The sequence below is a fragment of the Triticum dicoccoides genome, chromosome 7A (genome assembly GCF_002162155.2).
Source record: "Triticum dicoccoides isolate Atlit2015 ecotype Zavitan chromosome 7A, WEW_v2.0, whole genome shotgun sequence".
NCBI lineage: Eukaryota > Viridiplantae > Streptophyta > Magnoliopsida > Poales > Poaceae > Triticum > Triticum dicoccoides.
Window position 1 is genome coordinate 226,131,847 of NC_041392.1, and position 21,995 is coordinate 226,153,841.

At 48.2% G+C, this 21,995-nt stretch overlaps 1 protein-coding gene across 1 annotated transcript in view; it reads right to left on the reverse strand.

Moving 5' to 3' along the window:
- Nucleotides 1–17,875: 17,875 nt before the first annotated feature.
- LOC119333408 (sodium/hydrogen exchanger 6-like) overlaps nt 17,876–21,995 on the reverse strand; it is a 7,810-nt gene continuing 3,690 nt past the window's right edge. The window contains exons 11-22 of the mRNA XM_037606310.1: nt 20,857–20,888; nt 20,730–20,777; nt 20,595–20,655; nt 20,414–20,511; nt 20,269–20,344; nt 20,139–20,158; nt 19,711–19,808; nt 19,513–19,622; nt 19,278–19,367; nt 18,694–18,806; nt 18,419–18,510; nt 17,876–18,331 (exon numbers count right to left, since the gene is read on the reverse strand). Of these exons, the coding sequence (XP_037462207.1) occupies nt 18,258–18,331; nt 18,419–18,510; nt 18,694–18,806; nt 19,278–19,367; nt 19,513–19,622; nt 19,711–19,808; nt 20,139–20,158; nt 20,269–20,344; nt 20,414–20,511; nt 20,595–20,655; nt 20,730–20,777; nt 20,857–20,888 (912 nt within the window). The 3' untranslated portion in view covers nt 17,876–18,257. The remainder of the gene's footprint in view (nt 18,332–18,418; nt 18,511–18,693; nt 18,807–19,277; nt 19,368–19,512; nt 19,623–19,710; nt 19,809–20,138; nt 20,159–20,268; nt 20,345–20,413; nt 20,512–20,594; nt 20,656–20,729; nt 20,778–20,856; nt 20,889–21,995) is intronic.

A 21,995-nucleotide genomic window follows, 5' to 3' on the forward strand; every position in this document is an offset into this window, starting at 1 on the left:
GGTATTGAAATCCATCTTCTTAAGTTGCCAAACTGAAAGTGGGAGGCCTAGGTATTTGATCAGAAAAGTGGCCCGTTGTCGGTGTCAAAACCGGCGGATCTCGGGTAGGGGGTCCCGAACTGTGCGTTTAGGCGGATGGTAACAGGAGGCAGGGGACACGATGTTTTACCCAGATTCAAGCCCTCTTGATGGAGGTAAAACCCTACGTCCTGCTTGATTAATATTGATGATATGGGTAGTACAAGAGTAGATCTACCACGAGATCAGAGAGGCTAAACCCTAGAAGCTAGCCTATGATATGATTGTTGTTCGTCCTACGGACTAAAACCCTCTGGTTTATAGACACCGGAGAGGGTTAGGGTTACACAGAGTCGGATACAATGGTAGGAGATCTACATATCCATATCGCCAAGCTTGCCTTCCACGCCAAGGAAAGTCCCTTCCGGACACGGGACGAAGTCTTCGATCTTGTATCTTCATAGTCCAGGAGTCCGGCCGAAGGTATAGTCCGGCTATCCGGACACCCCCTAATCCATGACTCCCTCAGTAGCCCCTGAACGAGGCTTCAATGACGACGAGTCCGACGCGCAGATTGTCTTCGGCATTGCAAGGCGGGTTCCTCCTCCAAGTACTTCGTAGAAGATTTTAAACACAAAGGTAGTGTCCGGCTCTGCAAAATAAGTTTCCACATATTGCCATAGAGAGAATAATATTTACACAAATCTAATCTGCTGACGTATTCCGTAGCATGACATCACACCACGGTAAAGTCTTTATTTACTGTTCTACCTCAGCGCGTTTAGCGAGGCGGTTTCCTTGGCACGTCTTGTCAAAGCAGAGGTCGTGTCCCCTTATTCCGGGATTCTCATCAATACGGGCGTGGGTAACCGAACCGCGCCATTGATTATGATGCTTGGGAGATAAGCGAGGTTTACCAGGCTGGTGGGGACGCATAGTCGCGCCCACCCATATAAGTGAAGGAAATATGCCATAGAGGCAATAATAAAGTTATTATTTATTTCCTTATTTCATGATAAATGTTTATTATTCATGCTAGAATTGTATTAACCGGAAACATAATACATGTGTGAATACATAGACAAACAGAGTATCACTAGTATGCCTCTACTTGACTAGCTCGTTAATCAAAGATGGTTATGTTTCCTAACCATGGACAAAGAGTTGTTATTTGATTAACGGGATCACATCATTAGTTGAATGATCTGATTGACATGACCCATTCCATTAGCTTAGCACCCGATCGTTTAGTATGTTGCTATTGCTTTCTTCATGACTTATACATGTTCCTATGACTATGAGATTATGCAACTCCCGTTTGCCGGAGGAACACTTTGTGTGCTACCAAACGTCACAACGTAACTGGGTGATTATAAAGGAGCTCTACAGGTGTCTCCAAAGGTACATGTTGGGTTGGCGTATTTTGAGATTAGGATTTGTCACTCCGATTGTCGGAGAGGTATCTCTAGGCCCTCTCAGTAATGCACATCACTGAAGCCTTGCAAGCATTGCAACTAATAAGTTAGTTGCGGGATGATGTATTACGAAACGAGTAAAGAGACTTGCCGGTAACGAGATTGAACTAGGTATTGGATACCGACGATCGAATCTCGGGCAAGTAACATACCGATGACAAAGGGAACAACGTATGTTATTATGCGGTCTGACCGATAAAAGATCTTCGTAGAATATGTAGGAGCCAATATGAGCATCCAGGTTCCGCTATTGGTTATTGACCGGAGATGTGTCTCGGTCATGTCTACATTGTTCTCGAACCCGTAGGGTCCGCACGCTTAAGGTTACGATGACAGTTATATTATGAGTTTATGCATTTTGATGTACCGAAGTTTGTTCGGAGTCCCGGATGTGATCACGGACATGACGAGGAGTCTCGAAATGGTCGAGACATAAAGATTGATATATTGGAAGCCTATATTTGGATATCGGAAGCGTTCCGGGTGAAATCAGGATTTTACCGGATTACCGGGAGGTTACCGGAACCCCCCGGGAGGTATATGGGCCTTAGTGGGCCTTAGTGGAAGAGAGGAGAGGTGTCCAGAGATGGGCCGTGCGCCCCTCCCCCCTTTGGTCCGAATAGGACAAGGAGAGGGGGCCGGCCCCCCTTCCTCCTCTCTCTCCTCTTTTCCCCCCTCCGCGAATCCTATTCCAACTAGGAAAGGGGGGAGTCCTACTCCCGAAGGAGTAGGACTCCTCCTGGCGCGCCACCTCTTGGCCGGCCACCCCCCCCCCTTTGAGCCTTTATATACGGAGGCAAGGGGCACCCCTAGAGACACAAGTTGATCCACGTGATCATATTCTTAGCCGTGTGCGGTGCCCCCTTCCACCATAGTCCTCGATAATATTGTAGCGGCGCTTAGGCGAAGCCCTGCGACGGTAGTACATCAAGATCGTCACCACGCCTTCGTGCTGATGGAACTCTTCCCCGACACTTTGCTGGATCGGAGTCCGGGGATCGTCATCGAGCTGAACGTGTGCTAGAACTCGGAGGTGTCGTAGTTTCGGTGCTTGATCGGTCGGGCCGTGGAGACGTATGACTACATCAACCAAGTTAACGCTTTCGTTGTCGATCTACAAGGGTACGTAGATCACACTCTCCCCCCTCTCGTTGCTATGCATCACCATGATCTTGCGTGTGCGTAGGAAAATTTTGAAATTACTACGAAACCCAACAGTGGCATCCGAGCCTAGGTTTTATATGTTGATGTTATATGCACGAGTAGAACACAAGTGAGTTGTGGGCCATATAAGTCATACTGCTTACCAGCATGTCATACTTTGGTTCGGCGGTATGGTTGGACGAAGCGGCCCGGACCGACATTACGCGTACGCTTACGCGAGACCGGTTCTCCCGACGTGCTTTGCACAAAGGTGGCTAGCGGGTGACAGTTTCTCCAACTTTAGTTGAACCGAGTGTGGCTACGCCCGGTCCTTGCGAAGGTTAAAATAGCACCAACTTGACAAACTATCGTTGTGGTTTTGATGCGTAGGTAAGATTGGTTCTTGCTTAAAGCCCATAGCAGCCACGTAAAACTTGCAACAACATAGTAGAGGACGTCTAACTTGTTTTTGCAGGGCATGTTGTGATGTGATATGGTCAAGACATGATGCTAAATTTTATTGTATGAGATGATCATGTTTTGTAACCGAGTTATCGGCAACTGGCAGGAGCCATATGGTTGTTGCTTTATTGTATGCAATGCAATCGCGCTGTAATGCTTTACTTTATCACTAAGCGGTAACGATAGTCGTGGAAGCATAAGATTGGCGAGACGACAACGATGCTACGATGGAGATCAAGGTGTCGCGCCGGTGACGATGGTGATCACGACGGTGCTTCGAAGATGGAGATCACAAGCACAAGATGATGATGGCCATATCATATCACTTATATTGATTGCATGTGATGTTTATCTTTTATGCATCTTATCTTGCTTTGATTGACGGTAGCGTTATAAGATGATCTCTCACTAATTATCAAGAAGTGTTCTCCCTGAGTATGCACCGTTGTGAAAGTTCTTCGTGCTGAGGCACCACGTGATGATTGGGTGTGATAGGCTCTACGTTCAAATACAACGGGTGCAAAACAGTTGCACATGCGGAATACTCAGGTTATACTTGACGAGCCAAGCATATACAGATATGGCCTCGGAACACGGAGACCGAAAGGTCGAGCGTGAATCATATAGTAGATATGATCAACATAGTGATGTTCACCAATGAAACTACTCCATCTCACGTGATGATCGGACATGGTTTAGTTGATTTGGATCACGTGATCACTTAGAGGATTAGAGGGATGTCTATCTAAGTGGGAGTTCTTAAGTAATATGATTAAATTGAACTTAAATTTATCATGAACTTAGTCCTGGTAGTATTTTGCAAATCATGTTGTAGATCAATAGCTCGCGTTGTTGCTTCTCTGTGTTTATTTTGATATGTTCCTAGAGAAAATTGTGTTGAAAAATGTTAGTAGCAAAAATGCGGATTGGATCCGTGATCTGAGGTTTATCCTCATTGCTGCACAGAAGAATTATGTCCTTAATGCACCGCTAGGTGACGGACCTATTGCAGGAGCAGATGCAGATGTTATGAACGTTTGGCTAGCTCAATATGATGACTACTTGATAGTTTAGTGCATCATGCTTAACGGCTTAGAATCGGGACTTCAAAGACGTTTTTGAACGTCATGGACCATATGAGATGTTCCAGGAGTTGAAGTTAATATTTCAAGCAAATACCCGAGTTGAGAGATATGAAGTCTCCAACAAGTTCTATAGCTAAAAGATGGAGGAGAATCGCTCAACTAGTGAGCATGTGCTCAGATTGTCTGGGTACTACAATCGCTTGAATCAAGTGGGAGTTAATCTTCCAGATAAAATAGTAATCGACAGAATTCTCTAGTCACCATCACCAAGTTAGTAGAACTTCATGATGAACTATATTATGCAAGGGATGACGAAAATGACTCCCAAGCTTTTCATGATGATGAAATCAATGAAGGTAGAAATCAAGAAAGAGCATCAAGTGTTGATGGTTGACAAGAGCACTAGTTTCAAGAAAAAGGGCAAAGGGAAGAAGGGGAACTTCAAGAAGAACGGCAAGCAAGTTGCTGCTCAAGTGAAGAAGCCCAAGTCTGGTCCTAAGCCTGAGACTAAGTGCTTCTACTGCAAAGGGACCGGTCACTGGAAGCAGAACTACCCCAAGTGATTGGCGGATAAGAAGGATGGCAAAGTGAACATAAGTATATTTGATATACATGTTATTGATGTGTACTTTACTAGTGTTTATAGCAACCCCTCAGTATTTGATACTAGTTCAGTTGCTAGGAGTAGTAACTCGAAATGGGAGTTGCAAAATGAACAGAGACTAGTTAAGGGTGAAGTGACGATGTGTGTTGGAAGTGGTTCCAAGATTGATATGATCATCATCACACACTCTCTATACTTTCGGGATTAGTGTTGAACCTAAATAAGTGTTATTTGGTGTTTGCGTTGAGCATGAATATGATTTGATCATGTTTATTGCAATACAGTTATTCATTTAAGTTAGAGAATAATTGTTGTTCTGTTTACATGAATAAAACCTTATATGGTTACACACCCAATGAAAATGGTTCATTGGATCTCGATCGTAGTGATACACATAATCATAATATTGAAACCAAAAGATGCAAAGTTAATAATGATAGTGCAACTTATTTGTGGCACTGCCGTTTAGGTCATATTGGTGTAAAGCGCATCAAGAAACTCCATGTTGATGGGCTTTTGGGATCACTTGATTATGAATCAGTTGATGCTTGCAAACCATGCCTCATGGGCAAGATGACTAAGACTCTGTTCTTCGGAACAATGGAGCGAGCAACAGATTTGTTGGAAATCATACATACTGATGTATGTGGTCCGATGAATATTGAGGCTCGCGACAGGTATCATTATTTTCTGATCTTCACAGATGATTTGAGCATATATAAGCATATCTACTTGATCAAACACAAGTCTGAAACATTTGAAAAGTTCAAAGAATTTCAGAGTGAAGTGGAGAATCATCGTAACAAAAATAAAAGTTTCTACGATATGATCGCAGAAGTAAAATATTTGAGTTACGAGTTTGGCCTTCAATTAAAAACAATGTGAAATAGTTTCACTACTCACGCCACCTGGAACACCACAGTGTAATGGTGTGTCCGAACATCATAACCGTACTTTATTAGATATGGTGCGATCTATGATATCTCTTACCGATCTACCACTATCGTTTTGGGGTTATGCATTAAAGACAGCTGCATTCACGTTTAAAAGGGCAACATCTAAATCCGTTGAGACGACACAATCTGAACTGTGGTTTGGCAAGAAACCAAAGTTGTCATTTCTTAAAGTTTGGGATTGTGATGCTTATATGAAAAAGTTTCATCCTGATAAGCTCAAACCCAAATCGGAGAAATATGTCTTCATAGGATACCCAAAGGAGACTATTGGGTACACCTTCTATCACAGATCCGAAGGCAAGACATTCGTTGCTAAGAATGGATCCTTTCTAGAGAAGGAGTTTTTCTCGAAAGAAGTGAGTGGGAGGAAAGTAGAAAACTTGATAAGGTAATTGTACCTTCTCCCTTATTGGAAAATAGTTCATCACAGAAATCTGTTCTTGTGACTACTACACTAATTAGTGAGGAAGCTAATGATGATGATCATGTAACTTCAGATCAAGTTACTACCGAATCTCGTAGGTAAACCAGAGTGAGATCCGCACCAGAGTGGTACGGTAATCCTGTTCTGGAAGTCATGTTACTAGACCATGACGAACTTGTAAACTATGAGGAAGCGATGATGAGCCCAGATTCCGCAAAATGGCTTGAGGCCATGAAATCTGAGATGGGATCCATGTATGAGAATAAAGTATGGACTTTGGTTGACTTGCCCGATGATCGGCAAGCCATAGAAAATAAATGGATCTTCAAGAGGAAGACGGACGCTGATAGTAGTGTTACTATCTACAAAGCTAGAATTGTCGCAAAAGGTTTTTGACAAGTTCAAGGTGTTGACTACGATGAGAGTTTCTCACTCGTATCTATGCTTAAATCTGTCCGAATCATGTTAGCAATTGCCGCATTTTATGAAATCTGGCAAATGGATAACAAAACTGCAATCCTTAATGAATTTCTTAAAGAAGAGTTGTATATGATGCAACCAGAAGTTTTTTTCAATCCTAAAGGTGTTAACAAAATATGCAAACTCCAGCGATCCATCTATGGACTGGTGTAAGCATCTCGGAGTTGGAATATACGCTTTGATAAGTTGATCAAAGCATATAGTTTTATACATACTTGCGGTGAAGCCTGTATTTACAAGAAATTGAGTGGGAGCACTACAACATTTCTGATAAGTATATGTGAATGACATATTGTTGATCGAAAATAATGTAGAATTATTCTGCAAAGCATAAAGGAGTATTTGAAAGGAGTTTTTCAAAGAAAGACCTCGGTGAAGTTGCTTACATATTGAGCATCAAGATCTATAGAGATAGATCAAGACGCTTGATAAGGTTTTTCAATAAATACATACCTTGACAAGATTTTGAAGTAGTTCAAAATGGAACCGTCAAAGAAAGAGTTTCTTGCCTATGTTACAAGGTGTGAAATTGAGTAAAACTCAAAGCCCGACCACGGCAGAAGATAGAAAGAGAATGAATGTCATTCCCTATGCCTTGGTCATAGGTTCTATAAAGTATGCCATGCTGTGTTCCAGATCTATTGTATACCCTACCACTGAGTTTGGCAAGGGAGTACAATAGTGATCTAGGAGTAGATCACTGGACAGCGGTCAAAATTATCCTTAGTGGAATAAGGATATGTTTCTCGATTGTGGAAGTGAAAAAAGGTTCATCGTAAAGGGTTACGCCGATGCAAGTTTTGACACTAATCTAGATGAATCTAAGTCTCAATCTAGATACATATTGAAAGTGGGAGCAATTAGCTAGAGTAGCTCCGTGCAGAGCATTGTTGACATAAATATTTGCAAAATACTAACGGATCTGAATATAACAGACCCGGTGACTAAAATTATCTCACAAGCAAAACATGATCACACCTTAGTACTCTTTGGGTGTTAATCACATAGCGATGTGAACTAGATTACTGACTCTATTAAACCCTTTGGGTGTTGGTCACATATCGATGTGGACTATGGGTGTTAATCACATGGCGATGTGAACTATTGCTATTAAATCACATGGCGATGTGAACTAGATTATTGACTCTAGTGCAAGTGGGAGACTGAAGGAAATATGCCCTAGAGGCAATAATAAAGTTATTATTTATTTCCTTATTTCATGATAAATGTTTATTATTCATGCTAGAATTGTATTAACCGGAAACATAATACATGTGTGAATACATAGACAAACAGAGTGTCACTAGTATGCCTCTACTTGACTAGCTCGTTAATCAAAGATGGTTATGTTTCCTAACCATGGACAAAGAGTTGTTATTTGATTAACGGGATCACATCATTAGTTGAATGATCTGATTGACATGACCCATTCCATTAGCTTAGCACCCGATCGTTTAGTATGTTGCTATTGCTTTCTTCATGACTTATACATGTTCCTATGACTATGAGATTATGCAACTCCCGTTTGCCGGAGGAACACTTTGTGTGCTACCAAACGTCACAACGTAACTGGGTGATTATAAAGGAGCTCTACAGGTGTCTCCAAAGGTACATGTTGGGTTGGCGTATTTTGAGATCAGGATTTGTCACTCCGATTGTCGGAGAGGTATCTCTGGGCCCTCTCGGTAATGCACATCACTGAAGCCTTGCAAGCATTGCAACTAATAAGTTAGTTGCGGGATGATGTATTACGAAACGAGTAAAGAGACTTGCCGGTAACGAGATTGAACTAGGTATTGGATACTGACGATCGAATCTCGGGCAAGTAACATACCGATGACAAAGGGAACAACGTATGTTATTATGCGGTCTGACCGATAAAAGATCTTCGTAGAATATGTAGGAGCCAATATGAGCATCCAGGTTCCGCTATTGGTTATTGACCGGAGATGTGTCTCGGTCATGTCTACATTGTTCTCGAACCCGTAGGGTCCTCACGCTTAAGGTTACGATGACAGTTATATTATGAGTTTATGCATTTTGATGTACCGAAGTTTGTTCGGAGTCCCGGATGTGATCATGGACATGACGAGGAGTCTCGAAATGGTCGAGACATAAATATTGATATATTGGAAGCCTATATTTGGATATCGGAAGCGTTCCGGGTGAAATCAGGATTTTACCGGATTACCGGGAGGTTACCGGAACCCCCCGGGAGGTATATGGGCCTTAGTGGGCCTTAGTGGAAGAGAGGAGAGGTGTCCAGAGATGGGCCGTGCGCCCCTCCCCCCTTTGGTCCGAATAGGACAAGGAGAGGGGGCCGGCCCCCCTTCCTCCTCTCTCTCCTCTTTTCCCCCCTCCACGAATCCTATTCCAACTAGGAAAGGGGGGAGTCCTACTCCCGAAGGAGTAGGACTCCTCCTGGCGCGCCACCTCTTGGCCGGCCACCCCCCCCTTTGAGCCTTTATATACGGAGGCAAGGGGCACCCCTAGAGACACAAGTTGATCCACGTGATCATATTCTTAGCCGTGTGCGGTGCCCCCTTCCACCATAGTCCTCGATAATATTGTAGCGGCGCTTAGGCGAAGCCCTGCGACGGTAGTACATCAAGATCTTAACCACGCCGTCGTGCTGACGGAACTCTTCCCCGACACTTTGCTGGATCGGAGTCCAGGGATCGTTATCGAGCTGAACGTGTGCTAAAACTCGGAGGTGCCGTAGTTTCGGTGCTTGATCGGTCGGGCCGTGGAGACGTACGACTACATCAACCAAGTTAACGCTTCCGTTGTCGATCTACAAGGGTATGTAGATCACACTCTCCCCCTCTCGTTGCTATGCATCACCATGATCTTGCGTGTGCGTAGGAAAATTTTGAAATTACTACGAAACCCAACAATAAGGGGATAAGGATCCATCTTTTCATCCACGCCTTCTTCCTCCTTTGCCTATCCATTTCCGCGCACTCGAGCTACAGCGCCCAAGTCCGCACACCCCACCTCAACCTTCTCCAGCCATGTCCGGAGCGGGAGGCAAGTGGATGGTCTCCTCCGTCACGGAGGGACACATCAAAAGACCGAGGAAGGCCAGATACTTGTCTAACGACATTGCGCACCGGCTTCCCGAAGAGGGGCAGCTCATCCCCACCCCTAGGCCCCATGAGAGGGTGGTGTTCCTCCCTCATTTTCTCCGCGGACTGGGCTTTCCTCTCCACCCATTTGTCCGGGGGCTCATGTTCTACTATGGCCTGGATTTCCATGATCTGGCCCCGAACTTTGTCCTCAACATCTCGGCGTTCATCGTCGTGTGCGAGGCTTTCTTCCGCATCCGCCCCCATTTCGGCCTATGGCTCAAGACTTTCAATGTCAAGCCGAAGGTGGTGCGCGGCACCCAGGCGGAGTGCGGAGGCGCCATGGTGGGCAAGATGCCCAACATTCTATGGCTCGAGGGCTCCTTCATGGAGTCCCTAAAGGGGTGGCAATCGGGGTGGTTTTACATCACCGAGCCGCGCGACCCTGAATGGGTCGCAGCCCCCGAGTTTCATTCCGGACCCCCTACGCGGCTCGCCTCCTGGAAAGAGACGGGCCTGTCGTGGGGTAAAAAAGGAGAGCTGACTGGACTCCAAACATGCGTCCAAACCCTGGTGAACAAGAAGCTCAAACTCGTCAACGTAGTCCAGGTTATGCTCATCCGCCGGATTCTCCCGTGTCAACAATGGGCCTTCAACCTGTGGGAGTTCGACCCGGCGCGGCATCAAACTCTGAGCAGGCTCTTCGACACGACGTACAAAGATGCCTGGAAGGTGCTTTTCAAGGGCGCCGAGGCCCCCGCATTCGCTACCGAGGATCGCGGATTCAGCACGCAGCGTCACGCTCACGCGGTAAGCTGTTTTTACCTTTTACAGGGTATTTAGTTTTTCATAGTTTGACTCCATGCGGGATCTAAGCTCTCTTGCCTTTGACAGGATTGGCAGGAGACGTCCGGACAGATCAACTGTCCGACTTCTTTGCCCGAAGGCCCAGCGGACGCTCGTTTGGCGAATATGCTTGTTCCGGCACCCTATGTGGTGCCGGAGAAGAAGGCCAAGAAGAAGGCCACGGGGACTCGAAAGAGTGCCCGGCGCTAGGAGGTGTCGGATTCATCATCCGACGACTCCAAGGCGCACTCCTCCCATGAAGACGAGGAGGAGGAAGAAGAGACCTCTCCCCCTCCAGCGGGGGAAGGGAAGAAAAGGAAGGCCGCCCCAACTGGGGAGGCCGAAGGGTCCAAGAAGAGGAAGACCCCTCCTCCGGACTACTCCACCAACGCCGACGACGGCGAAGAGGAGTGGCCGCACAGGGCCAAGCCCCTGGCGAGATCGTAAGTATCCGGATACCAGAGTGATTCATAGTATTCCCCCATTGTGCAGCTTTTCCTTACGTCGAACATGTTTATGCAGTCCACCCAAAGACCGGCTTGACGTGTCATCGAGCGGTTCCCTGGATTCGTCGGATGTGAATTCGCTTCCGACGGCTACCTCCCCCCGTCCTACGGACGACGCCGAGGCAGCGTCCCAACAGGTTCCGAGCTAGGAGGAGGTGGTCCTAGATGCGCCGCAAGGCGACCTCCCGGACTCCAGGCGTGAAGGGGATAGAACCCCCAAGGGTTCCAAGTCCAGCTTTGAGCCGGACACCGCGCCGGAACCTTCAACGGTTTCGGACTCCGGTAGGCAGCCTCCTTCCAAGAGGAGCAAGCCTACCGAGCCGGTGACCTCCGTCCAACCGGAGGCACCGGACAATTTGCTGGAGGTGCTTAACGGCGCCTCCATCGACGAGGAGCACCGCACTATTATGAGTGCAGTGATCCAGAAGGTTCAGTCCGCCAAGAGCGGACTGACTGAAGCCTGTGCCAGCCTTCCAACAGGGTCTGAGGTAAGTAAAGAATATGTAAAAATATGCCGGCTTCGCTGCTAGCATCCGCCGCACTGACTGCGGAGGTGGGCACGCTGAAGCAGAACCTCGAGCGGTCCGAGAACGAGCTCGGCCATGCCAAGAGGCAACTCGAGGAGACGGAAGGTAAGAAATACCTTATTGAAATATGTGAATGGTGCCATTGCAAAAAGTGACAGGATTAACGCAGCTATTGTAGGGGCCACAACTGAGGTGGCGACCCTTAAGCAAGCGCTGTCCGAGGCCGAGAAGAGGGCGGCCACGGAGCGCACTGAGCGGGAGAAGCATGAGACGCAGGTTGGCGAGGTGCGGCAAGAGCTCCAGGCTCTCATGAAAAAACATGAGAGTTTGGAGCTTGACTCAAAGACGCGAGAGTCTGAGCTCGCGGCGGCCATTGAAGATGCCAAGTCTGCCAAGGTCGAAGCCCAGAAGGCCCTCCAGGAGGTTGAGGCAATAAAAAAGATAGCGGCGGGTAAGGCATTCTTTATGCAAAGCAAGCACATAAAAGTGAATTACTTGTTACTTACCCAAATCCGAAGCTCTCCAGGAGCATTCGCAGACTTGTCCCATAGCGTGTCGGATGCCGCCGCCTTCTACCGAGCCGAGGAGGGGAGCTCGACGGAGAAGGTGTTCTGGTCTCAATATGCTGAGGCCGAACACCCGATGCCCTTAAGCGACCAGCTGAAACAGCTGGTTGAGCTCCATAAGGTGGCCGAACAAGCCATGAAGGGCCTCATAGTCTGGCTGTGGCTTGGAGAGGTCATGTCTGGGAGCTACTTCGGGCTGGTGAGGCGGCTGGTGGAGGCCTGTCCAAGGCTCGAAGTCATCAAGTGCTCTGTATGCATCGAGGGTGCCCGTAGGGCGCTTGCCCATGCGAAGGTGCACTGGGGCAAGCTGGATGCTGAGAAGCTTGTGAAGGACGGGCCACCGCCGGGCAAGGAGCATCGCAAGCCCGAGATGTATTATGAGAGCGTTTTGAAGGGTGCCCGCCTTGTGGCGGATGAATGTTCCATGAATGTAATTTTTCAGTAAACTCGCTTGTTTTGTCCTGTGCGCTAAGCAATGCTTTTTGAATTTAAAATATTACCTTCTATGCGGCCATTTATTAAATTTGAGAGATGGCGAGTCGCCGGCTTCTGCCCCCATGGCACGAGTGTTGGGGTGTTCGGGATAAACATGAGCGCTCTTTTTCCCATTCTTGGGTTCTTCGAGGGAGGTGCTCAACACAACGAACAAGGCAATCGGACTATAATGCTTGAACACTCTCACTTAGCCATAGAATTCTATAATTTTAAATTTCGGCGAAGCCCCTAGTGTTCGGAAGACCGAGTTCGGGGCGCTATCCACGCCTAGGCCGGACAAAGCCGACTCCTCGCTCTAAGCGGCATAAGTCTTTAAGGACTCGAAAACCTCTTGAACAGCGACCAGCTCTCGCCTCATCATGACGGTCAGTTTTAGCTTTCTGTACTGAGGTGCTTAGCCCAGCTCAACTGGGGCACAATCGCAGTAGTTCTCCTAGTGCTACCTTAGCCGATATAACGGAACGTAAGGTACCAAAACATAGGAGCCGGGCAAACCCAACTATTGACCCAAGACATGATTCGGAACCAATGCATATAATGTTATAAGTTCGGGGTGCCGCACTTGTGAAAGTGTTCGGACTTCTCACACTGTATTGTGGGGTACTTAAGCCCCTGTCGTATTGGCCGTACCAAAGTGTACGGGTGCAACATGTCATTAATGAACACATATTCGTAAAAAAAGTAATGCAATAATAGACGGAAGTTATGCATTGTTTATTTAAAAAAGCTGCGTTCAAAGCAGAACGATACAAATACTGTAATAAGCAAAAGATGGGACTATTTAACATGTCCTTTTCAGGGGTAAGCTGCGGAATGTTATGTGAAACAGGTATACCGCTCGTTATAGAGACCACCTTAGAGTTCCATAGTGCGGTGTAGTTTTCTGCTTCCCTGGTTGTATCGTCTGTGCGGCAATTGTACTGCCGGACAAGCCTTCCGAAGAATGGAGTCCTGAAAATAAGAGAAAATTAAGAAATCGGCAGCCCCTAGTGCGGTTTAAGCCGCGTTTACGCTTGCTCGGAACGTGCCCGGTGGTCTTGTTGTAGGTTACTCCGGACGCGCTTGACGGTGTCTAGACGTTTAATGGCCGGACTGGAGAATTGCCTTGAGAGGCTGCTTTGTACTTCCGTTGCGATAGCCGCCGTATGCTCCTCCGTTCGGAGAGAGCGTTCGGTGTTTCCATTGACCGTGATGACTCCTCGAGGGCTTGGCATCTTGAGCTTGAGGTATGCATAGTGCGGCACCGCATTAAACTTGGTAAATGCGGTTCGCCCGAGTAGTGTGTGATAACCACTGCGGAACGGGACTATGTCGAAGATTAACTCCTTGCTTCGGAAATTATCCGGAGATCTGAAGACCACTTCAAGTGTAACTGAGCCTGTACAGTTGGCCTCTACACCTGGCATGACGCCTTTAAAGATCGTTTTAGTGGGTTTAATCCTCGAGGGATCGATGCCTATTTTCCGCACTGTATCCTGGTAAAGCAGGTTCAGGCTGCTGCAGCCGTCCATAAGGACTCTAGTGAGGTGAAATCCGTCAATAATTGGGTCTAGAACCAATGCGGCGAATCCGCCATGACGGGTGCTAGTGGGGTGGTCCCTTCGATCAAAAGTGATCGGGCAGGAAGACCATGGGTTGAACTTTGGGGTGACTGGCTCCATCGCGTATACGTCCCTTAGCGCACGCTTCCGCTCCCTCTTGGGGACGTGGGTTGCGTATATCATGTTCACCGTCCGCACTTGTGGGGGAAAACCTTTCTGTCCACTATTGTTCGACGGCCGGGGCTCCTCCTCGTCATCGCTATGCAGCCCCTTATCTCTGCTTTCGGCATTTAACTTGCTCGCCTGCTTGAACATCCAACAATCCTTGTTGGTGTGATTGGCTGGTTTTTCGGGGGTGCCATGTTTCTGGCATGAGTAGTCGAGTATTCGGTCCAAATTGGACGGGCCCGGAGTATTTCTTTTGAATGCCTTTTTCCGCTGAACGGGTTTAGAGCCTCTGAATCCGGCATTAACTGTCGTATCCTCAGCATCGTCGCCGTTAATGCGGCGCTTTTGCTTGTTGCGACGCGACCTGCCACTGTTGTCCTTGGTATCCGAATTACCAGGGCTCTTGGTCATGTTATTGCTGCGAGCTAGCCAGCTGTCTTCTCCCGCGCAAAAGCGGGTCATAAGTGTCGTGAGGGCTGCCATAGATTTCGGCTTTTCCTGTCCTAGGTGCCGTGCAAGCCACTCGTCGCGGATGTTATGCTTGAAGGCTGCTAGGGCCTCTGCGTCCGGACAGTCGATGATTTGATTTTTCTTGGTTAGGAACCGTGTCCATAATTATCTGGCCGATTCCTCTGGCTGCTGAATTATGTGGCTAAGGTCATCGACGTCTGGTGGTCACACATAAGTGCCCTAGAAATTGTCGAGGAATGCGGTTTCCAGGTCCTCCCAACAACCAATTGATTCTGCTGGCAAGCTGTTAAGCCAATGCCGAGCTGGTCCTTTAAGCTTGAGTGGGAGGTATTTGATGGCGTGTAGGTCATCACCGCGGGCCATGTGGATATGAAGGAGATAGTCGTCGATCCATACCGCGGGATCTGTTGTGCCATCATATGATTTGATGTTCACGGATTTGAAACCCTCAGGGATTTGATGATCCATTACTTCATCTGTGAAGCATAGTGGGTGTGCGTCGCCTCTGTATTGGGCTATATCACGACGCAACTCAAATGAGCTTTGTCTACTGTGTGCGGCCCGGCCGGATTGACTGTATCCGGAGTGACGATTATCGTCTCGTGCCGTGGGGCGCCCACGCGATCCGTAGATCGATCTTATTTGCCTTGCCTTGTCCTCCAATATATCTCGCAGGTCTAGCGCATTTTCCCATGCCTTGGTATTTTTTGAGCGGCGCCGGGGTGCGGCTTGAGTGGAGGGCCGAGAGGCTTCTCTGTCGCGGCCACGGGGTGGCCGATCGGCCGCATCATGCGCTGGTGATGTAGGTTTAGGTGCTTCCTCCTCTAGTCGGGGTAGCAACCTGTGCTTTGGGTAGCTCTTGGAGGGGCGTTCGAGTTCATACCCTTCGGCCGCAAGGACTTCAGTCCATCTGTCGGCTAGCAAATCTTGACCAGCTCTAAGCTGTTGCTGTTTTTTCTTGAGGCTGCTCGCCGTGGCCATAAGCCTGCGTTTGAAACGCTCTTGTTCGACGGGATCCTCCGGCACGACAAATTCGTCGTCGTCGAGGCTTGCCTCGTCTTCGGAGGGAGGCATATAATTATCGTCCACACCTCTCTGTCTGCCGCTCTCTCATGAGGGATGGCTTCTCCATCCTCCTATGCTGAATCTTGCTGGAGGTGGTTGTCTTCAGCACTGTCCGGGGTGTTATTATCTCCCGTGCCAGAATCACCGTTTTTGCTTTGGCGGGATTTAGAGCGGCGCCGCTGGCGCCGGCGCTTAGGCTGCTTCTTGGAGGGGTCATCCTCCGCTGTTCCATCGCCATTGCCTTCTTTTGGGGTGTCCACCATGTATATATCATACGACGAGGTGGCTTTCCAGTGCCCTATAGGCGCTGGTTCTTGATCGTCTCCTGCATCGGCGTCCATACTGTCGATGTCTTCGGAGTCGAAGTCGAGCATGTCGGTTAAATCATCGACAGTGGCTACGAAGTGGGTGGTGGGTGGGCTTTGAATTTCTTCATCATCCGCATCCCAACCTTGCTGACCATAGCTTGGCCAGGGCTCTCCTAAAGAGAGAGACTTTAGTGAATTCAGAATATCGCCGAAGGGCGAGTGCTGAAAGATGTCCGCGGCGGTGAACTCCATGATCGGCGCCCAATCGGGTTCGATCGGTAGGGGCGCGGAGGGCTCGGAGTCTGGAGAGGAGTCCGGCTCCTTGGAGTCACAGGCTTCGCAGAGAATAGGGCTGGTGTTCGGCTCGATCGCCGTAGAGATTGCAGCCCCCGAGGCGGTGTCCAACCACCCATCCTTGATTGGCGCAGTTGGCTCCAAATTAAGGGTCGGAGCTGATGTGGGTGCGGCCTCCAGGGCACTGTTCGGCGGTAGAGCTAGATCATGCCCATCGTGACAGTGCGGCGCGCTCGGCTGCGGCTCGAATCCGTCGAAGATCAAGTCTCCGCGGAGGTCCGCTGTGTAGTTTAAACTTCCAAATCTGACCTGACGGCCAGTGGCGTAGCTTTCGATCTGCTCCAGATGGCCAAGCGAATTGGCCCGCAGTGCAAAGCCGCCGAATACGAAGATCTGTCCGAGGAGAAAGGTCTCACCCTGGATCGCATCGCTGTTAATGATTGGAGAAGCCATCGGGCCTAAAAGTGACGACACAGAGGAACTCTCAATGAAAGCACCAATGTCGGTGTCAAAACCGGCGGATCTCGGGTAGGGGTCCCGAACTGTGCGTCTAGGCGGATGGTAACAGGAGGCAGGGGACACGATGTTTTACCCAGGTTCGGCCCCTCTTGATGGAGGTAAAACCCTATGTCCTGCTTGATTAATATTGATGATATGGGTAATACAAAAGTAGATCTACCACGAGATCAGAGAGGCTAAACCCTAGAAGCTAGCCTATGGTATGATTGTTGTTCGTCCTACAGATTAAAACTTTCCGGTTTATATAGACACCGGAGAGGGCTAGGGTTACACAGAGTCGGTTACAATGGTAGGAAATCTACATATCCGTATCGCCAAGCTTGCCTTCCACGCCAAGGAAAGTCCTTTTCGGACACGGGACGAAGTCTTCGATCTTGTATCCTCATAGTCCAGGAGTCCGGCCGAAGGTATAGTCCGGCTATCCGAACACCCCCTAATTCAGAACTCCCTCACCCATCTTGCCGGCATGCTCTGAAGGATTTGCTCAAAGTCAATGTGGTTGCAACGAATAGGCACAACCGAGCTTTTTTGGAAGTTGAAGCAAAAGCCCGTCACGTCCCCAAAGCCTCTCAGGATAGAGGCGAGATTGTCGATGTCTCGTTTGATGGGAGCCACAAAGACCGCCGCATCGTCCGCATAGAGGAGGTGTGGAAACAGATTTCGTAGGAATGTGGAAACGCCATTACGCCAGTAATAATTTCCAGATGCGTTCAATCCAGCGGTCCAAGTCGACGGGGACGAAAGCAGACAGCTACAGCCGGGGGAGCTGCAAACACACACACACACACATTCCTGAAGACCGAAGAGCGTTCCACTACGTGAAGAAAAGTCAGCAAACAAGTTATGATTTCGAGTGGGCTCGGAACATGCGGCAAATAAAAAGAGGAAAAGGGAAAAGACACATGGATGCCTTGCTTGGTGGGGTGATAGAATCAGTCCTTCCCTCCACTGGGAACTGGGACCAGTTCGATTCAACATCCAACTGTAAAGAAAAAGAGCACAGCACAGTACAGGATCTTCCATTCTCTTCACAGAACATCTGCTAGCGTTGCTAACCTGGTACCTTAAACGTGCAGGTCCTATCATCTACTTACATGTGGAGCAAGCTATCATTGTCGACGGCCCATGAGATGCTGCTATGTCTTTCCTCTGTGTTTGTTAGTTGGAGTGTCAGATGCTGCCTTGGCCTAATGGTGACACGGAAGCGACTGCGCGACACCGTTCAAATGGAGCTCTTCAGCCCGTCTCTCGAGCCGGTAATCCATGGCTCTCCAGGTCTTGCAGCTCGTTAGATCTCCGCGGCGCTCCGTCTGCTTTGCGTTCAGAGGCAGTCAGTCCAGAAGGAATAGGAAAGCTGTATGTAAAGACCAAGGTGCAATCAATCAAAACAGACTTACTAGGACCATGTTCGTCGTCATCGCTATCGCCATTTTGAGATGTGAAAAATGGAGTGAGGTAGTTTCTGTCCAATGCGGCCAAGGAGGGCGTGCTGCAACAACAGTCAAAACAGGTGGATTCAAATGCATTGAAGAATTCCTGTGGAAAATCATGTGCCTAAACTTGGTGTCATTAAAAAACCTTGTGCAGCCTATTAAAAAACTTTCAGTGCTCCTGCAGCCATGAAAAGCATGTGCTATCCTTTGATTTAGCAAAATTTTAACTGCTGGCTTACTTTTTCTGGATTTCTTGGAGTTTCAGTTTGAATTTGCTTGTGGTAGAAGTCCCCTCTTCATTGCCCAGTTCTATGTTGCCCGCATTATTGTTCCCCTCATAGTTCTCCTGGTCCTGCAAGTCAACAATCAATAAAACTAGTAAAAATTTACAAATCATAAAGGATGCTCAAGAGCTACCTACAAGCCTTTATCAGTAGAAGAAAGAATACACCAGTAACCCATGAAGATCCCATACCTACCACATGTATGCATATACGGGCCACAACAAGGCTGCATTATCCCATGAGGCCATGACAGAACCAGTGACAACCACAACCATAAGAAGTTTTTTGGAAAGTTTCTAACGAAACCTCTATGTTATGAGCATAGAGCCTACCAGAGCATAGTTTACGCTGCCGCGGTGAAAGCTATACTGAACAACAACGCAATCGTGCCCAATTTTCCCAGGGGAAAATGCAAAAGCTTTGCGTTGATAGATAAGAAGTTTAATTACAAGCCTGGATTGTGATTTGTAACCATGCCATCGTATAGGAAGAAATGTAGGATATAGCTTAGTTATTTTTATGAGGTGCATATTACTTGCCTCAAGTGAAGGGCGACGACCATCATTACCATCTCCCACAACATGTAGAGCTTCAAGCATTGTGCTTGTTGAGCCTCCAATCAGAAGTACCTGGATTATCGCCATGCGAGAAATTATTCGGGATGGTCTACACTCGGTACTAGCAGTAGTAGCAATACCAGCATGTCTTCCTATTGCCATAGCAGTTCTTTCACTAATGACATCTCTAGTGTAGTTTGATTGTTTGATATCTTACTGTTAGAACAACAATAGATATGGTGGCACTCAAAATTGTCTGTCCATGGCCATCAGGAAGATCATGAACAGATTGAAGAGCAAGGGCAAAAGCCATAGCCCCTCTAAGACCTGCACAAGTAAATGCACAAAAACTTTGATAGAACTGCTTAATATGCCAAAAATTATACTGAGCAAGCATGCTTGTCAGACTACATACCACTATACCAAAGTGCCTGTTGATATTGCCTGGATATTTGCCGCTGAGGTGGCCGTACCATATTTACCAAGAAAGCACACGAGAAAACATTTGCAGCCCTTCAAAATAAGAGGACACGGCAAAAACAAGCAACTTGAGCAAACTCATATACACGAATAATGTGCAGTTACCCAGTTCAGTTAAGAAATTTAGAGCCTGCCCCGCAAATGCTTCAGCTTGAGCATCGATCTATTGTATACCAAACACGATGCCATTTTTATAATGCTTGTGTGGTTCTGTCAGATCTTATTAAGTCTGTCGTATCGGGAGGTTGGTGTTCAGTTGTTGACAGCTTATTGGCAGACATACAAACGAACCCTCCAACCTCACCAAACGAACCTTATGAAACAGCAACAATGGAATTTGAACAAGGCCGAATGAAAGCATACCTTGCAACTAATATGAAGATCTTCATGAAACGAACGAAGTAAATGCTAAGGAAAAGGAAAAATAGCAGTGTATCTCATAAGAAGGAATTATGCACAGTATAAAGTAGCTCCCAGTCAAAGTGAAGGATACAACTGAGAAAAATATGAACCCAATGTGTGACCAGCTTTGACGCTCCATCGCAATATCAAATCCCATATATATGAATCTGTAGGGAGATTAGACAAGTTTGTATGTAAATTTACCAAAAACAGAAAGCTTTTAAGTGTTGACTTACACAAAAGTTTCTGCTAATGATGAAAGCAGATGGAAAAGTGCAGCAGTGAAACGCTGGGAGTCTTCTGACAAGTTCGAGAATGTGTATCTCTTCATCACCTAAAAAGAAAAGTTCCACTATCAAGTACATAACTGCAGGCAGAAATAATAATCCCTGACTGCCTCATTTAAGTTGAACCTACGATTCCAGTAAAGAGTATTGAGACTATGCCAGACAGACCGAAGCCTTCAGCTAGCATGTACCTGCAAATGAATTTACAATTGAATCTAGAAGCCTCAAAGCCTGAGAAAAAGTAATTCAAGTAAGGTGTGCTTACGAGAAGTATGGGAAAAGTACAAACAAGCAGCTCTCGAGGTTATAAAGGCTGAAAAAAAAGGAGTTGCTTATTATATCCAGGTAAACTTTGTTTCCCCCCAAAAAAATTGATCAGGGATGTTACTTACTTCTCAACACCGAGTGTTGAATACTTGAAGAGGTTTTACAGAATTAAGGACTAACAGATGGTTATCAGCATGCCAAAATAATGCAGAATACAACCTAACGGCATGCTAACACAAGATCAGTTTTACCGAAAAAGGGTTTCCCCCCGCTTTATAAATAAAGCAACTTCCACCAATCACACGGTAACTGCTGGGGCGCACAGCACATCAAGCCCAAAAGAGAAAGAAGAAGAACAAAATGCCAACAACGGCAACTCGGCAAAGCTAAGATGATCCGCCTCCGCTGCGCCCTCCGGATTCGTCCCACCACACACCAAGGCTCCGAATCGCCGCGTAACCAAGCAGCACCTCCAAGAAGGGGTGCGACGTCGACGACGCTGCTGCCCGGACATGTCCTACGGTTTCCCCCGGCACGCGGAGAGGAGTGGAGGATGGGTAACACCTACGCCCCTCAGGAAGGAAAGGCGACGCCCGCAGGCGACACCGCGTCGGCGCCGAAAGAACCGGCAGGGATTTCTCCCGCATCCCAACCACCACTATCCGTCCGATCCGGAGCCAACCAGCCAGCCAACCACCAACCAGCATACGCCACCACGGTCTTGAAGTCATCCATGCCGCCTCATTGAGACCGCCATCACGAGGCCTAGAGGATGGAGAGAGGAGCGCCAGAAATCGGGAGGGGGAGCACCGGAGCCGCGCCGGAGGGAACCACCTCCACCACCATTGTGCGGGAGGCCTGTGCCTCCAGCACCGTCGCGGGTGCCGACCGGACGTGGCCGCAGTGGCACACCAGGCCACCCCAGGCCCGGCCAGGCCCATCTCGGGCCCGCAAAGCCGCTGCCGCCCCGCTGCAGCAAGCCGGCGACAGTGCCGCCCCCACCCAGCCTTCCTACGCCCGAACTGCACCTCCAGGGGGCTCCGCCGTCGATGAGAAGCCGCCGGCCCGCCGCGGCCCAGATGGGCCCGAAGGGGCCCAGATCTGGGCCGAGCAGGCGCCGCCACCCCCCACCATCGCGAGCTCCGCCGCCAACGGCAGCGCCGCCGCGCAGCCAGCCTCCCACGCCTGCGCCAGGTTGCCCCGCCGCCGCGCCGGACCGCCGCCGCCTGAGCACACCACCAGGAAACGCGCCGCCCCGCGCAGG